This window comes from Mesoplodon bidens, assembly GCF_964165515.1.
Source record: "Mesoplodon bidens genome assembly, chromosome: 7".
NCBI classification, from domain to species: Eukaryota; Metazoa; Chordata; class Mammalia; order Artiodactyla; family Ziphiidae; genus Mesoplodon; species Mesoplodon bidens.
Genome location: NC_138164.1, coordinates 111,293,575 through 111,308,586, shown reverse-complemented (window position 1 = coordinate 111,308,586; position 15,012 = coordinate 111,293,575). Strand labels below are relative to the sequence as shown.

Genomic DNA, 15,012 nt, shown 5'->3' with positions numbered 1-15,012 from the left:
TCCAGGTAGGAGAGCTTCTAGAGAAAGTGACATTTAAACCAACACCTATAAGAGTAGAAATTGCAGAGGACGGGGGTCGGGAGGAGAGACGAGCTCCCGGCGGCGGCGGGAAAAGCAGGGAGAAGGCCGGGGACTGGAGTGGGACCCTTGGAGAGAGAGGGCGCGGCGCGTGCCACCCAGTGGAACCAGGAGAGAGGGCCCGGAGGGTGGTGAGGGCCGGGCACTCCTCCCGCGGCCCCAGGCGTCTCTGCCCCGTAGACCCCCTAAACGCCGACTCCGAACATCCTGGAGCACTTCCTTTGAGGTCCCGGACCCCCGCGGGCGCGGAGAAACGCGGGTCCCGGTGGGGCCTCAACAGCCAGACACCCCGACTCGCGAACCCCGCGGTCAGCACGGCCGAGCCCGGTCGCCGGGCCAGGCGCAACCCCAGCTGCTCTAGGCGTTCGTGAGGGACACTCTCCAGACCATCCACGCCAGCTCCGCCCCGCCCCAGACCCGCCCCAGGCCCGCCCCTCTACCGGAAGTCCAGGCTATCTAGTGACGCCCCTTCTGGCCACGCCCCACAACTCCAGAGAGGCCCCTTCCCGGCCTGGGCCCCGCCCCTCAATCGGGCCCCGCCCCTTGGGCAAGGCCGGTGCCGCTACGGAGCCCCACCCTGCGGGCAGGCTCCTCCCACGGCCCGCCCCCCAGATTCCCGAGACACCCTGGAGTGTGCGCTCTGCCCCCTTCCCTCTCGCCGCCCGGTGACCTCGGTTTCCCGGCCGCTCTGGGCCGGACATGCTGCCCGACTGCCTGTCGGCGGAGGGCGAGCGGCGCTGCCGGCGGTTGCTGGCGGGGGCCACGGCCCGGCTCCGCGCGCGACCTGCGGCGGCCGCGGTTCTCGTGCCGCTGTGCTCGGTGCGCGGGGTCCCGGCGCTGCTCTACACGCTGCGGTCCAGCCGCCTGCCCGGGAGGCACAAGGGTGACGTCAGGTACACCGGCCGGGAACTCCTCTCCCTTCTAGGAAGAGGCCGCTGAACCCGGAGACCGCAGGGTCGTGGGCAAGGCACTTAGACTTTCCGAGCCTCGGTTTCCGCCTCTGTAGAATGGGTCTGGGTCTGAGAGCCCGTCCGGCAGAGGGCTATGGCGGGAGTCAGCAACCCACGTCCCTCCGCCCCGAATCTGGCGCCGCAGGTGGTCCTGCCCGGGCGCCGCGCGGATCGCTCGACACCTCGCTCAGATCTGTGTCCCCCTCCAGAAAGGCAGGACTCCGCCCCCTTCCGGCGACTACTGGGAGATTCGTGTCCCCGAGCCTAGGAAGCGTGCGGGGCGGGGCTACCTGGCTTCCCGCCCTGGCCCCGCCCCCGGCGGGAATTGGGGACACCCTAGGGTCAATGTCAGCGCCTCTGGGACCACCATAAGCAGAGTTTGCATATCTGAGCCCCAGGGCCTCTCTCCCTTACTCCCGTTGTTCAGGGAAGTAAACCGGGCCTGGAGAGGTCGTGTGGCTTGCCTAGCCCTCTCTGCAAACTAGGGGCGGAGACGCTATTTAGGTGGGTCACTGCCACAGCCTCCACCCCCACCCCTCCACGGCCCCAGCAGCCCAAGAACCAGGCTCCCTGTGCCTGTTCAGTTTCCCAGGTGGCAAGTGTGACCCCGCTGACCGCGACGTGGTGCACACGGCCCTGAGGGAGACCCGCGAGGAGGTGGGCCTGGTTGTGCCTGAGGCCCACGTGTGGGGTGTCCTGAGGCCCGTGCACGACCAGGTAAGCCCGCCAGGCCCTGAGACCACCACCGGCCCTTGCCCCATTCAGCCCCTCTGCTTGCCCTGGGCTAGGAGCAGGGACCCCAGGGACAAGGAGGGTGGTCATGGACTGTGGCAGTCACGGAGTGCAGTGGGGCCACCTGCCTGGCAGTTGTGTTCCATCCTCACACAGCCCGTCAGGAAGGGGCCAGGGGTATTTTATCCCCTTTCACGAGGGATACTGAGGCTCAGGTCCTGGGGTGGAGGTGGCTCCAGGGTGAATCAGCTCTGCTCTGCTTGGTGGGCAAAGGTTGGGGAGGGCTTTGCAGGGTAGGCAGGGACTGAATGACCACTGGGGGATTTTAGGGTAGTAAAAGTAAGGAAAAGCGAAGGCCCAGAGGCCTGAATGGGTCTAGTGTGTTTGGGGTGCCTGAGTCAGTCAGCGTGGCTGGAGCAAGTCCAAGGGCAGGGGCCGGGTGCACCTGGCCTACACTGCTAAAGGCCCCTGGAGTCTTCCTCTCAGTCTTCCTGCCCCAGCCCCAAAGCCCCGTCGAGGGCCTGCCTCCCCTGACTGCCTGCCCTCCTCCTGCCTCAGCAAAAGGCCACTGTGGTGCCGGTGCTGGCCGGCGTGGGCCCACTGGATCCCCAGAGCCTCAGGCCCAACCCCGATGAGGTGAGTGGGGAGATGCTAGGGGTGGAGTCTGGGTCGTCCGGATGGGCGGAGGCTGCAGTGGCCAGTGCTCTGTCTACCCTCTCGCTGCCTCCTGCCCACAGGTGGATGAAGTGTTTGCACTACCCCTGGCCCATCTGCTGCAGGAACAGAACCAGGGCTATACCCACTTCTGCCATGGTGGCCACTTCCGCTACACACTGCCTGTCTTCCTGCACGGGCCACACCGGATCTGGGGGCTCACGGCCGTCATCACTGAGTTCACCCTGCAGCTGCTGGCACCTGGTGTCTACCAGCCCTGCCTGGCCAGCCCTGAGCTGCCCAGGGGCTGATGACCTGGCCCTGAGCAGCCCCTGCCTTTGCCCTGCCACGCCAGCTCCTCTCCAGGACTGAATAAAGAGCCTTTGCCAACTCTGTGGCGACTGCACCTTCTGCACTGGAGCCCTGACCTTGGGCAGACCCCATGGGACAGCTGGCCTCCTGGCTGGGGTGCCTCTGGATAATCACACTGTTACTTGCTGTGCCCACTCACTGTGTGCCAGGTGCCTGGAGTCTTTTTTCTCATTTCACTCTCACCACAACCCTGTGAGATGGGGCCAACGCTGTCCCTGGCTGGTGAGACTGAGGCTCAGGGAGGGTAGACACCTTGCCCAAGGTCACCCCAGTTTGGGATTTGAACCAGGCCCTCTCTGACTCCAGAGACCAAACTCCTAGCCACTACACTGTACGAGCTCCTTTTCCATCTTCCATGCCTGGCTGACCATGTGCTGGGCAGTAGGCATCCAGAAAGGAGCCCTGCGTGCTACTGCAAACCTCTAACATGCCAAGCTCCCACCATGTGCCAGCTGCTATGCTGGGGTCCCATCTGTGCACCAGCCAGATGCTACTCTGCCCTCTGTGGGTGCTCAGTCTGTGGGAGATCTTAGACCAGGTCACACAGATAATCATGTGATTGGACATTAATTACTCACAGATATGTAATGGAATTATATATCAATCATGTAAATCTCTGTGAGAGAGTTGAAGGGGTGGGCAGTCTAACCTTGACATGGTGGACTGGGCAGTATTAGGCAGGACAAGTGATAGAAAACCCCACCCACTAGCTGACTTTGCCAAAGGAGGAATGGTGATTACAAACTCCAGAGATATACCAGCTTCAGGCATAGCTGGATCCAGGAGCTCAGGGACTCTCTTCTTTCTGTGCTTTCCACTGTATTGGCCTCACTCTCAGGAGCATTCTCTACTCCACAGGGGTGAGAGGTGAGGAGAGGGCAACAGCTCTAGGATGGCACAGTACCAGCATCCCATCAACAGAAAACAGCTTCTCTTTCTGGGCCAGTCTATCCCAGAATTGTACTTTATTGGCCTGCTTTGGGTCACATGCTCTTCCCTGAACCTGTCACGTGGCTGCTGGATTTGGAATTCATTGATTGGCAGGGTCTGGGGCACAGGCCTGGGGAGCAGGGTGAACCTCCTAGAGTGAGAGTAGCGAAGGGGTGGCCCCCAAAGGACCCCTGGGAAAAGACAGGGAAGGTTGAGCAGGTAAAGGCAGCCACGTTCCCCTGCAGAGAGTGACCTTGAGACCATAGGTAAGCAGGAGCAGGCCAAGTCAAAGGGCAAGGGAGGAAAGTCGGGGCACAAGGAGCAGCGCGTGCACACAGCTTGGGGTGTTTTAGGAAACCGAGAGGGGCCATGGGGACGTGGGGGGAGGGGCCCAGCACTCAGGGGGCCCCAGTGAGCGGCCAAGGGGACAAGCCTCAGCGATGGGTTAGGATTTTATTCCAGGCTGGCAGAGGGGGAGAGAGGTGCCGAAGTGATCGGATTCAGGTGTTAAGAAGCTTGAGCTCCAAGGGGACCAGGTTGCGGCGGCACCCCCACCCCGTCTCCGCAGAGCCCTCCCCGCCTGCCCATCTCCCCTCCCCCCCAGCCTGCCCTCCACACCCCTCCCCGTTGCCCCACGCCTCCCCACACGCTCTCCCCCAGCCCCTCTGTCTCACCTACCCCTTCCTCCCCACACTCCTCCCACTGCCCCTCATACCCCTCGTGTCACCTCTGGCCCTCCAGCCTCACCTGGGAGCAGGGCCACGTGATAGCGGTAAAAATAACGCTCCGGCTGTGTGTGAATTGGGGAGGGGTTGGGGGAGAAGGAGGGAAGCTGGGCCCCAGCACCAGGGAAGGGGCCCTTGGGGTGGAGGGCAGGGAGATGCTGGTCTCCTGGGCCCCAGAGAAGCGTTCTGAGCCCCACCCCTTTCCCCGTCCCCAGGGCCACACTCTGGCTCTCTGGGTCACCTCCCTCAGGCGCACACCCAGCACCGGCAGCGACTCAAACCAGGTGGAGGAGCTCTCAGAGCGGTAAGTAGCCCAGCCGGCCTACCTGCCAGCCCACGGGGTCCCCCTCCAGGCTGGAGGCCCCCACCCTGCCGGCCTTGACCTTGCGCTCTGTCCTCAGGTCCCAGCTGCTGCCCAGGATGCCCCCTCGCCCCCCCGCCAACACCCTCAGTGATGCCTCCTCGCCCTGTCTGGTTGGCCTGATGCGGTGCCCTCATCTCCAGTCGTCAGGGGCTCCTCTGAGTGCCCCCTCCATGTCCGGGCCCCCATGGCGGGCACGGCGGGCCGGGGGCGGGGGAGCGTGCAGGAACACATGGCTACTGACGTGAGGCCGGGCCTCATCCGGCCCATCCACCTCGTTTCCCACTACTTCCCGCACTGCTACGCCTTCGCTGAGCCCACCCCGTGCACCCGAGACCTACACCCTCCAGTGACCCCCACCATCCGCTCTGCGTCCCAGTCCCAGCCGGACCCAGAGCCAGAGGGAGACTCGGACAACAGCAGTGAGTGGGCGCGGGGGACAAGGGGGACCCTCTGGGCCCAGCCCAGCCGGGATGGGGTCTGGGGAATCCCAGGCTTCCGACCGGGGGAGGGGCAGGGCAGGAGGCATGGTGCCGGGGCGGAGGTTGATGTAGAAGCTGACCTGCCAGCCACCTGCCCTTAGCCATCCTGGGCACCCTCGAGTTCACGCTTCTTTTTGACACGGACAATAGCACCCTGCGCTGCACAGCTCACCGTGCCAAGGTGAGGATGGGGCGGCATCCCTGGGTCCCAGGCGTGGGCCCTGGGCCTGTCCCACATCCACTGTCTCTTCCAAGGGCCTCAAGCCACCGGCCTCGGGCTCAATGGACACCTATGTCAAAGCTAACCTGCTGCCCAGGGCCAGCAAGGTGAGGGCGAGACACAGGCCCCTACTGCTGTCCCTTGGCCACACACCCAGCCTGAAGCACCCACCTGGCCTGCCATGCCCCTCTTCCCCAAGGCCTCGACCTCAGACAGGGAGCCCCCCGTTGCTGGGATGTGCAACTAGGGGCTATATGAGGGAGGGGGACCAGGCTGGGGCCCTGGGGCCCGACAAGGCTCTGACCCTCCCTGCTCGGTCCCCAGGCCAGCCAGCCGCGGACACGCACGGTTTGGGGCACAAGGGGGCCTGTCTGGGAGGAAACACTCATGGCTTCACCCTCCAGGACGCCCAGCGCAACACCCTGCGGTGAGGATAGGGCCTGGGCCACAAGGGGGCAGGGCCGAGGTGGGGGTGAGGGCTTGCCTGGCCAGGTCCGACCTGCATGGCCACCAGGCTGTGCGTCTGGGAGGACCCACGGCTGTGGCAATGGCGGCAGGCAGCGGGCACCTCCCCTGGGGGAGCTGCGGGTGCCCCTGGGGAAGCTGGTGCCCAACCAAGCCAGGATCGTCGTTGTGTGTCTGGAGAGGCGGAGGCTGGTGAGTGGGCTGGTGCACAGGGTGGGGCATGCAGGGAGGGAGACATGGGCAGTGTCCAGCCAAGGGGACCGGGCTCTCTGCTCTTTCAGACCAAGAGGCCCAAGAGCCTGGACACAGCATGTGGCATGTCTCTGTATGAAGAGGTGGGTGGGACAGCGGGGCCCAGTGAGGACTGGGGGGCCATGTCTGGGGTGGCCCAGGCTGAAGTGTGTCAGGCAGGGACTGATGTGGGCTGGACAGGGGTCCAGGCCCAGGCAGGCTTGGAGAATCTGAGGCCATCTCGCTCACCGGCCCTGTGAGCGCTCATAGTCTCAGGGAACAGCCAGGCCCCAGGGGCTGGGCAGACTTCCCCTGCCAGGGCAGCTCAGAGGAGCTGTGGGGCACTGGCACAAGCCCTCAGGGGGCAGAGACACAGGCCAGCTTGAGGCAGAGGCTGGAGCCAGTGGGATTTGTCCCTGGCCTGAGCTGGGAGGGCAGGTCAAGGTCTGGGAGAGAATGGATATGGTGGGGCTGCACGGCTGCTAGATCTGCCCGAGGCAGTGTGGGTACCACACTCCTGGGGCTGGTAGCCATAGACACAGGCCCTTGGCAGGAGGCAGTGATGGTGACCGCAGGGGATTTGCAATAGGAAACCAAAGACCTGGGCAGAACCCCTGCAGCCCAGCAGGCCCGCCCCCGGCGCCTGCAAGGCTGAGGCAGGGCCCTCCACAGCTCCTCTGGGGCTGGAGGGCCAGGTGCTGCTGCCCCGCCCCCTAGTGGAGCCGCATGTTGCTGCGACTGTCAGTCAGTTAAGGTGAAGCTGCGGAGCCCTACCGGGTCGGGCAGGGACCCGCCACGAGCACTTCCTGGCCCAGACACCGCACAGCAGCCCCTTGGCTCATGGAGCACTCCGTTACTGAGAGCTGAACGCCAGCAAGGTGGCTTGGCTTTCGGCAAATCAAATCCCTCGTTAAGTGTGGGAGAAGCACATTCTCTCCAAGGCATCCTCCCAGGTCCTTTGGAAGCAACAGGGGCCGAGTATGGCAAAGGACGTTCAGAATCTGGCCGCTTGGGCTGTGGGGTGTGAGGAGGGTGGGCTTTGTGGCTGAACAGATCTGTATGTCCTTGGGTAGAGAACAGCCTCTTGGAGCTGCTTCTGTGGCAGCAGGCTTACCCTGCGGGAGGGTGGTGACGGGTACCTAATGGCAGGCCACCTAGGAAGCTCCTAGCATGTTTGTGGCCCTTAGGGACATCAGTTCCCTTCCCCTCCACGACAAAGATGCCCTGAACTGGCCAGTCACGTGGCCTGGGCAAGCCCGTCCCCTTCTCAGGCCCCGAAGGATAGAGCTGACCTGGAAGTTTCCTTCCAGGGCACTAAGCCAGTGACTGTTTTTGTAAATTGAATCATGAAATCAAACCACTGGCCCCTGACTTCTCTGCAGCTGGTTTGCATTCTCATGTCCAGGCCAGCACTGGTGGGTGGCTGGGCGGCGGGCCACACAGGAGCTGACCCCAAGCCTACCCCCTGCCCAAGGAGGTGGAGGCTGAGGTAGCCGGGGAGGAGCGTGGGCGCCTCCTGCTGCCTCTGGGCTACAGCTCTCAGCGGGGCGGCCCGCTGGTGGATGTGCTGCGCTGTGCCCACCTTGCCCCCATGGACGCCAACGGCTACTCGGACCCCTTCGTCCGCCTGTGAGTGTGAACAGGGGTGGACAGGTGGACAGTGAGGGTTCCTCAGAGCCGCTCTGGGGCTCACCTCTCCAGGGCCACACCTAAGCTGACCCTGTTCTTCCCGATCAGTTACCTGCATCCAAATGGAGGGAAGAACTCGAAATATAAGACCAGTGTTCAGAAGAAGACCCTGAACCCTGAGTTCAACGAGGTAGGCCAGGGCTGGGGGGAGGCAGTCCTGGCTGCTGGGGGTGGGAGGAGGGGGTCAACATCCCACCTCCGAGAGCACAGGCCCCAGCTACCCTGAGCCATTCACCTGTCTGGGTCTGTTTCTGAGGCTGTGAAGGACCCAAGGCCGCCTCCCTCCTGCCTTTCTGCCCCCTTCCCTGCAGGAATTCTGCGCAGGCCCACGGGAGGAGCTGGCGCAGAAGACACTGCTGGTGTCTGTATGGGATTATGACCTGGGCACAGCTGACGACTTCACTGGTGAGTGGGAATGTCGGGGAGCTGGGGGGTGGGCCCAATGGACTCCCATACGGCTCCTGACCTGTCCCTCAACCCAGGCAGGGTGCAGCTGAGTAGCCAGGCCAGCGGGGAGCGCCAGCAGCACTGGCGCGAATGGCTGGGCCGCAATGACCACCAGCTGGAGCCGTGGCACCCGCTGGACGGCGTGCCCCTCCAGCTCAGCGACTAGCGGGGGCACCCGGCCTGGCCCTGCTCACTGCCCGTCCCCCAGAGTGACCCGCGGCTGCCTCCATGGAGCTGCGAGGACCTGGGGCTGCCTCACCCACCATGTCCACCCCTAGTCAATTGCTTCCTTCCTTCCCCCCTTTCAAACTCACCCCACTGCCAAATCATGAAGCAAGAATAAACCTCTCCTCCAAACCAGACCGGACAGCCGGTTCTTTCCCTGCCCATCGCCTCACAGAGCAGACTGGGCCCTGTCCTCTTTGCTCCCACCCTCCAGAGGCCTGCACTGGGCCAGGCCCAGGTCTGCACCCCAGGCCACAGTTTCCCCCTCCCCACCCCTGCTTCTTGCACTGAGGGGTCAATGCTCAGGATGGTCTACGACAGACTGACGCACAGGAGGCCAAGTATAAACTCACAATGAGACCTTGTGCTGACCTGTCCCTCCCAAACCTCCACCTCCGTCTGGGAAATAAGCCTCCAGGAATAATGGGCCGCAGAGGCAGAGTGAAGAGCAAGGCCACAGGGAAGACGCAACGAGTGGGCAGCACTTGCTTTACTGTCCAGCCGTCCAGGCAGGTGGGTGCCGGCCCAGCGCAGTGGGCTCAGGAAGCGGCTCGCCTGGCCTGGTGCTGCTGGGCGAACCGTTGCATCCGCTCCTCGAGCGCCGGCCGGAAGTGTCGGATCAGGCCCTGGGGGTGAGGGTCAGGGTGCTGGGTGCAGCAGGGCCTGAAAACCCCCCAACGCCCGGGCTCTCAGCACCACCCCCAGCACCACGCAGCAGGGCAGCGAGTACCTGCACAGGCCAGGCAGCTCCGTCGCCCAGGGCACAAATGGTGTGGCCCTCTATCTGCTTGCTGATCTCCCACAGGGAGTCGATCTCAGCCGGCCGGGCATCCCCCTTCACAAAGCGGGCCATCACCTTGTTCATCCAGTCCACACCTGAGCCGTGGCAGCAAGAGAGGGCCTGATGATCTCCCTAAGCCGGGGGGGCGGGGGGATGGAACTCGAGGGGTGCGGGCCACAGGGAGGGTGGGGCTCAGAGCAGCCACAGCAGGCTGGGAAGCAGCAGCTGTTTATTCAGGGTCCAGTGCCCGGCCCAGGCCTGGCGCGAGCCACAGAGAAAGCCCCCAGCCTGCCCAGCGCGCTTACCCTCGCGGCATGGGGTGCACTGGCCACAGCTCTCGTGCTTGTAGAACTCGATGAGGCGGGCGATGGCTTTCACGATATCCGTCTGGGGAGACAAGGGACAGTGAGGAGGCACCCAAGGCCTGAGCCTCAGCGCCCCCCGGCGGCACACCCTCCTGATTCCAGCGGCACCCTGGCTGTCTCCTCCCCCCGCCCTGGGCATCCCGCCCTGCCCAGGCTCCACGCGCATGTTCCCCAGAGAAGCCTTGCTCCCCGCCTCTCCCACCTCACTGTATCTCAGGTGACACGAACCGGGACCCAAGAGCTGGCAGGAGTTCTCCGAGAGGCCCCGGAAGGGTTACTAACCAGGCTGGCATAAGGCAGGGACTGGGTGGGGAGCGTGGGCCAGCCCTTACCGAGCGGTCCATGACGATCACGGCAGCCGTGCCCAGGCCTGTCTGCGCCTGTACCAGCGCGTCGAAGTCCATCAGCACCGTCTCACACACGGACTTGGGGATCAGTGGGGTGGACGAGCCGCCAGGAATCACAGCAAGGAGGTTGTCCCAGCCACCCGTGACACCCCCTGGGGCCCCAGTCAGTAGTCAGTCCCCAAAAGGATGGATGGTCAGGGCTGGGGCCGGCACACCTGCCTAGCCCTGAGCCCAGGACCTCTGCTAGCCCCAGCCCCAGCTCCTGAGGCTCTCCCACCCTGCTGGCTGGCCCCAGGCCTCACCGGCGTGCTTTTCAATCAGTTCCTTCAGCGGTATAGACATCTCCTCCTCCACCGTGCAAGGGTGGTTGACGTGGCCAGAGATGTTGAACAGCTTGGTGCCTGAGTTGCGTTCGCGGCCAAAGCTGGCAAACCACGCCCCCCCGCGGCGGCAGATGGTAGGGGACACAGCCACTGTCTCCACGTTGGCCACGGTTGTAGGGCAGCCGAACACTCCTGTGGGGGAAATGGGATGAGAAATCGGTGGCTTCCAGTGGGTGCAGACAGGTTGTGGCGGGTTTCCTGGCAATGGGGTATGTCCAGGGTCCTGCTCCAGTGGCAGAGAGCCTGGCTTTCACCCCTTTGTCATTCTCGTCCCCCACTGGACCCCAGATTCCAGCAGGAGCTCTGCTGCCTTTTCACCATCCTGCCCCGGGTTCCCGGAGGGTTGGAGAGGACTTGGGTATCTGACGTGGGAGCTGAGGCAGGATGAGGGACTGCAGGTGGCACTGGTGGAGCCTCTGTGTTGTTCCCACCCTGCTCTCTGTGTCAGGCACCCAGTGCAGAAGGGACTCAGAAATTCCCTAAGAATGACCAGCGGGGACCTGAAACCAGATCCCGGACTCCACAGGACACAGGACAAGGCCCAGGATCGGGCCAGGTGCCAAGTCTTACCCACGTCTGCAGGGAAGGGAGGCTTTAGGCGGGGCTTGCCCTGCTTGCCCTCGATGGACTCGATGAGCGCTGTCTCCTCCCCACAGATGTAGGCCCCAGCCCCGCGCACCACAAACACGTCCAAATCATAGCCGGAGCCGCAGGCATTCTTGCCAATCAGACCAGCCTCGTAGGCCTCTCGGACGGCTACCTGTGGGACAGGGGTGTGAGGACACGGTCCCCAAGGGCCCAGGAACACTGTGTGGGAGGGAGGGGCACTGGCCCAGTGAGCCCATCACCAAAGTCCAGAGCAAAAGCTCCCTTTGGACACAAGCAGAGGATGCTCTGGGAGGGGGGATGGGGATTTTTACGATGATGTGTTACTTCTGTAATAACATTTAACAAATTCTCCAACTATGTGTTTTTTTTTGTTTTTTTTTTTTGCGGTACGCGGGCCTCTCACTGTTGTGGCCTCTCCCGTGGCGGAGCACAGGCTCCGGACGCGCAGGCTCAGCGGCCATGGCTCACGGGCCCAGCCGCTCCGCGGCATGTGGGATCTTCCCAGACCGGGGCACGAACCCGTGTCCCCTGCACCGGCAGGCGGACTCTCAACCACTGCACCACCAGGGAAGTCCTATATGTATTTTTAAAGACTTTAAGAAAATAATGAAAATTTCAGCAAGTAGTTTCTCCAGGTGGTAGATCTGTGGGAGAGTTTCCTTTTGTGTGTGTGTGGTTTCCTATCTTCATAATGAGCGAGTACTGCTTCTGAGTAGAGGAAAAGACCCTGGAGGCTTATTTTTAAATATGTAATAATAATAATAATAACACGCATAATGCTACCATGTGCCAGGTTATTATTGCCACATCCTTCATCACTGTTGTGTAGCAGCCTAATAGAAAGGTGAGGCTTTGGCCCTGGACCAATTACTACAGGCGTCACTGAGCTGAGAATTACTGAAATGACCCCTTGACCCTTCAGGAAAAATGTCCATATGGGAGTTCTCCAGCCTATCCCTGCCCCAGGAGTCATGGAGCCCTGGAAAGAGTCATGGAGCCCAAGTTGAAGCTCTGGAACATAGAGAAAGAGACGGAGGCATTGGGGGCCACGTCCCATTCAGGACACAAGGCATGCAGGAGTGATCACCACTCTCCCAGTGCGACCCCAGACAGATCAGGAGTTAAAACCCAAGAACAACTCTGCCTAGGCCTGGGGCATGTAGTGCACACTGAGCGCCTTCTCCTCTGTTGACGCCCCACCTCTGCCCACCTGCAGATTGGAGGCCTCATTGTAGAATTCCCCGCGGACGTAGATGTAGGCGGCACGGGCACCCATGGCCCGGCCCCCCACTAGGCAGCCTTCCACCAGCTTGTGGGGATCGTGGCGCATGATCTCCCGGTCCTTGCAGGTGCCCGGCTCCCCCTCATCCGCGTTCACCACCAGATACTTGGGCCTGTGGGGGCCAGCAGGTCAGTCAGGCTACAGGGCCACCAGGGTTGGGCCTTCAACCACGTGCCACCCCACTCCACCCAGGGAAGCCTCCTCTGACAGCCAATCCCTCTTTGTCCTCCTGACATGTTCCCAGGGGCTCTGCTTGCTCACCACCGATGACAGGGAGCTCACTGCCTATTCTGTATTTGGGTGGCTATGACCACAGGAAAAATCTTTGTTCCGTCCACATGTCTCTCCTAGTGCTTTCCCAAGAGCCCAAATCTGCTTTTGGTCACAAAGAGCATTCCATGAACCTCCACCATATCTCTGGAGCCAAAAGGAGGCAAAATAGCTGACATTTAGCCTTTGCTTTCTATGTGCCAACCAAAGTGCAGGCCAAAAGCTGTATGAACATTCTCTCTTTCATCCCTGCACAATATAATATCCATTTACAGAACAGAAAACTGAGGTTCGGAAAGGGCCGGAGGCTGCCCAAAGCTGTATGATTAAAAGGCAGAGCTAGGAATTGATCAGTTAAGTCTGACTGAGTCAAAGTTTTGTGTTGATTCTGCTACCCCTCAAGTCTCCCCTGAGGAAGACCAGAGAGAACTGAATCCCACCTACTTGAGCTCTGGTTATGTTTTCCCACTTCATTCACTCTTAGTTTCCAAGGAAACAGCCCAAAGGCCCAGGTAAGCCACAGCCACCCCCAAGGTCTCTCCTGAAACCCCATTTCTGCCTGCCTACACACACCTGCCATCTGAGGGCTTATTCATGAAGCTCCATTTAAGGCCAGTTGGGAAGCCAGCACCTCCACGGCCCCGCAAGCCCGACGTCTTGACCTCACCCAGGATCCAGTCAGGCCCCTTCAGCAGAATCTCCTTTGTCTTGTACCAGTCACCTCGACTCTGGGCACCTTTCAGCCTGGACAGAGTGGGGAAGGCAGTAAGGGGGAGGCCCTGCCTCGGGAACCACCAGCCTAAGGGCACCATCTCACCTCCAGTCATGGCGGCCATACAGGTTGGTGAAGATCCGGTCTTCATCCTTCAGCGAGCCAAATGAGGTTTTCTTGGGTGCTGTCTGGGGACACAGAGGGTCAGCAGGCCCAGCAGAGCTCTGGGGTCATGAGGGGCCAGGCCAGAAGGTACAGAGTTTTGAGTCCCCCTGATTAGAGGGCTGGGCTGGGAGGAGGGCAGGGGCCCAAGCCTCAGAACCCTTCGTAGCATCATAGCTGCCATCACCACTTAGTAAGCACTTCCTGTTAGCAGGCACGAAACTCAGTTTTCTATATCCAAGACCCCATTTCATCCTCATGACCTTGAGACAGGAATGATTTCCTCCATTTTACAGAAGAGGAAACTGAAGCTCAGAGCAAAATGAGCTTGTGAAAGGCACACAGCCCAAAGGAGCAGATGGAATCTAAGCTCAGGTGTGTCCGTGGCCAAAGCCCACACCTGAACTGTGCACAGCACATACTATTCCCCTGAGCCCAGTGTGATGCTATGTCCATTTACTTGTCTGGCTGTGCTGCTGGACCAAAACTTGGTTAGGCCAAGGCCCTGTGTTACTAAACCCTGCTGGCGACAAAATGCACTTTCTGAAGTTAAAGAAATGCCTCACTGCGGCTGGGACACAAGATGACGGAGGGAGACCCGCTCGGGATAAAACTGTTGAGGAGAGATGGGTCTGGAATTCCACGTGACCCAGTGAGGAGCACCCCAGCTGAGGGCTAAGGGGACCTGGCTTCCAGACACCCAACCCCTTAAAAGCCAATACGGGGATCGGAGCGCTGAACGAAGAATGAGGAGGCGCACGGCCCTCTCCAAAGCTATCGTCTGCATCTGTAAAATGGGTCAGTGGCCCCTTCACGCCCTACAAAGCTGTGGCGGGAAAGGAATGAGACAAGGACGCTTTGCCACCTGCAAAATTTTTCCGCTAAGTCGCGTGGCTGTTAAATAAGGGAAGCCAAGGTGCCGGAGGGCTGGGGGCGGGGGTGAGTCAGCCTCCCGTTTGGACCCGTTCCCCTTCTACACCCAAGCCGGATCGGCAACCTTCCTGCCGGGCTGGGGAGATGTGAATGTTCTCCAGAAGGCACTACAGACCCAAGGGATGAGGCGCGCACAGGCGCGGCAGCGAGAGCCGGCCCGCGAGCACCCCTGGCCCGAGCCAGGTCAGGCCTCACCGTATCGCCGCTGAATCGCACAGACACCCGTGCGGGGAGCGACCCGCCGAGCAGCCGCCGTGCCGCCAGCATCGCGGGGGCCAAGCTGGTCAGCTCCCGCTGTCACCTTCACGGCTCTGAGGCTGAAGAACCGGAGCGACCCAGACGCTAGGCGGCGCACAGGAAGAACGTCACGCGCCCTGGCGCCGGCGGCGCGCCCAAACTTCCCGGCACGGCTCCCGTCCCGCCCTTGGCCCCGCCTCCTCGTAGGAGGGCGGAGAGGCCGGAAGTGCCCTGTCAGGCGCTGAGGCTGCTGGGAGATGCGGTCCCGGGGCCTTTCGGACCTCCTTTCTCCCTTGGCGGGATTGGTATTTACTCTCTTGCTCGCCCGTGCTGCTCCATCACATTAGCCCGTGGACCCTCAGCCTTTCAA

The 15,012-nt window shown here is 61.8% G+C and overlaps 3 protein-coding genes and 1 pseudogene across 5 annotated transcripts; 3 read left to right on the top strand and 1 right to left on the bottom strand.

Moving 5' to 3' along the window:
• Positions 1-692: 692 nt before the first annotated feature.
• Positions 693-4,989, top strand: NUDT8 (nudix hydrolase 8). 2 transcript variants are annotated; one of them, XM_081240603.1, is made up of 6 exons: positions 693-971; positions 1,613-1,745; positions 2,319-2,396; positions 2,498-2,935; positions 4,657-4,745; positions 4,843-4,989. In XM_081240603.1, exons 1-4 carry the CDS (start codon positions 778-780, stop codon positions 2,723-2,725), a joined length of 633 nt encoding a protein of 210 aa, XP_081096729.1. In that variant the 5' UTR covers positions 693-777; the 3' UTR covers positions 2,726-2,935; positions 4,657-4,745; positions 4,843-4,989. The 2 variants fall into 2 exon arrangements, with proteins under 2 accessions (XP_081096729.1, XP_081096730.1); XM_081240604.1 differs by having other exon boundaries at positions 2,498-3,008.
• On the top strand, positions 4,086-6,442 carry LOC308620860 (annotated as a pseudogene). Its single transcript has 9 exons — positions 4,086-4,127; positions 4,321-4,488; positions 4,657-4,745; positions 4,843-4,892; positions 4,946-5,224; positions 5,386-5,465; positions 5,540-5,611; positions 5,829-5,931; positions 6,019-6,442. The product of its transcript is annotated as an uncharacterized misc_RNA (transcript).
• Positions 6,443-7,180: 738 nt separating this feature from the next.
• On the top strand, positions 7,181-8,886 carry LOC308620859 (double C2-like domain-containing protein gamma; the record flags this gene model as incomplete). Its single annotated transcript, XM_081240749.1, has 5 exons — positions 7,181-7,216; positions 7,675-7,829; positions 7,938-8,019; positions 8,201-8,294; positions 8,372-8,886. The coding sequence occupies 5 exons, from the start codon at positions 7,181-7,183 to the stop codon at positions 8,500-8,502; spliced, it is 498 nt and encodes a 165-aa protein (XP_081096875.1). The 3' UTR covers positions 8,503-8,886.
• Positions 8,887-9,033: 147 nt separating this feature from the next.
• On the bottom strand, positions 9,034-14,750 carry NDUFV1 (NADH:ubiquinone oxidoreductase core subunit V1). The gene is made up of 10 exons (XM_081240602.1): positions 14,601-14,750; positions 13,416-13,498; positions 13,172-13,342; positions 12,257-12,440; positions 11,008-11,197; positions 10,357-10,569; positions 10,040-10,206; positions 9,648-9,729; positions 9,292-9,437; positions 9,034-9,187 (listed from the first exon to the last, which is right to left on the bottom strand). The coding sequence occupies exons 1-10, from the start codon at positions 14,670-14,672 to the stop codon at positions 9,101-9,103; spliced, it is 1,395 nt and encodes a 464-aa protein (XP_081096728.1). The 5' UTR covers positions 14,673-14,750; the 3' UTR covers positions 9,034-9,100.
• Positions 14,751-15,012: the final 262 nt, after the last annotated feature.

Excerpts from the sequence above, each read along its gene's own strand:
- NUDT8 (XM_081240603.1), top strand. The coding sequence starts at position 778 with ATGCTGCCCGACTGCCTGTCGGCGGAGGGCGAGCGGCGCTGCCGGCGG. Across the intron at positions 1,746-2,318 it reads TGAGGCCCGTGCACGACCAG|CAAAAGGCCACTGTGGTGCC; the intron begins GTAAGCCCGCCA and ends CTCCTGCCTCAG. Across the intron at positions 2,397-2,497 it reads TCAGGCCCAACCCCGATGAG|GTGGATGAAGTGTTTGCACT; the intron begins GTGAGTGGGGAG and ends TCCTGCCCACAG.
- NDUFV1 (XM_081240602.1), bottom strand. The coding sequence starts at position 14,672 with ATGCTGGCGGCACGGCGGCTGCTCGGCGGGTCGCTCCCCGCACGGGTG. Across the intron at positions 13,499-14,600 it reads TGCGATTCAGCGGCGATACG|ACAGCACCCAAGAAAACCTC; the intron begins GTGAGGCCTGAC and ends CTGTGTCCCCAG. Across the intron at positions 12,441-13,171 it reads AATAAGCCCTCAGATGGCAG|GCCCAAGTATCTGGTGGTGA; the intron begins GTGTGTGTAGGC and ends TGGCCCCCACAG.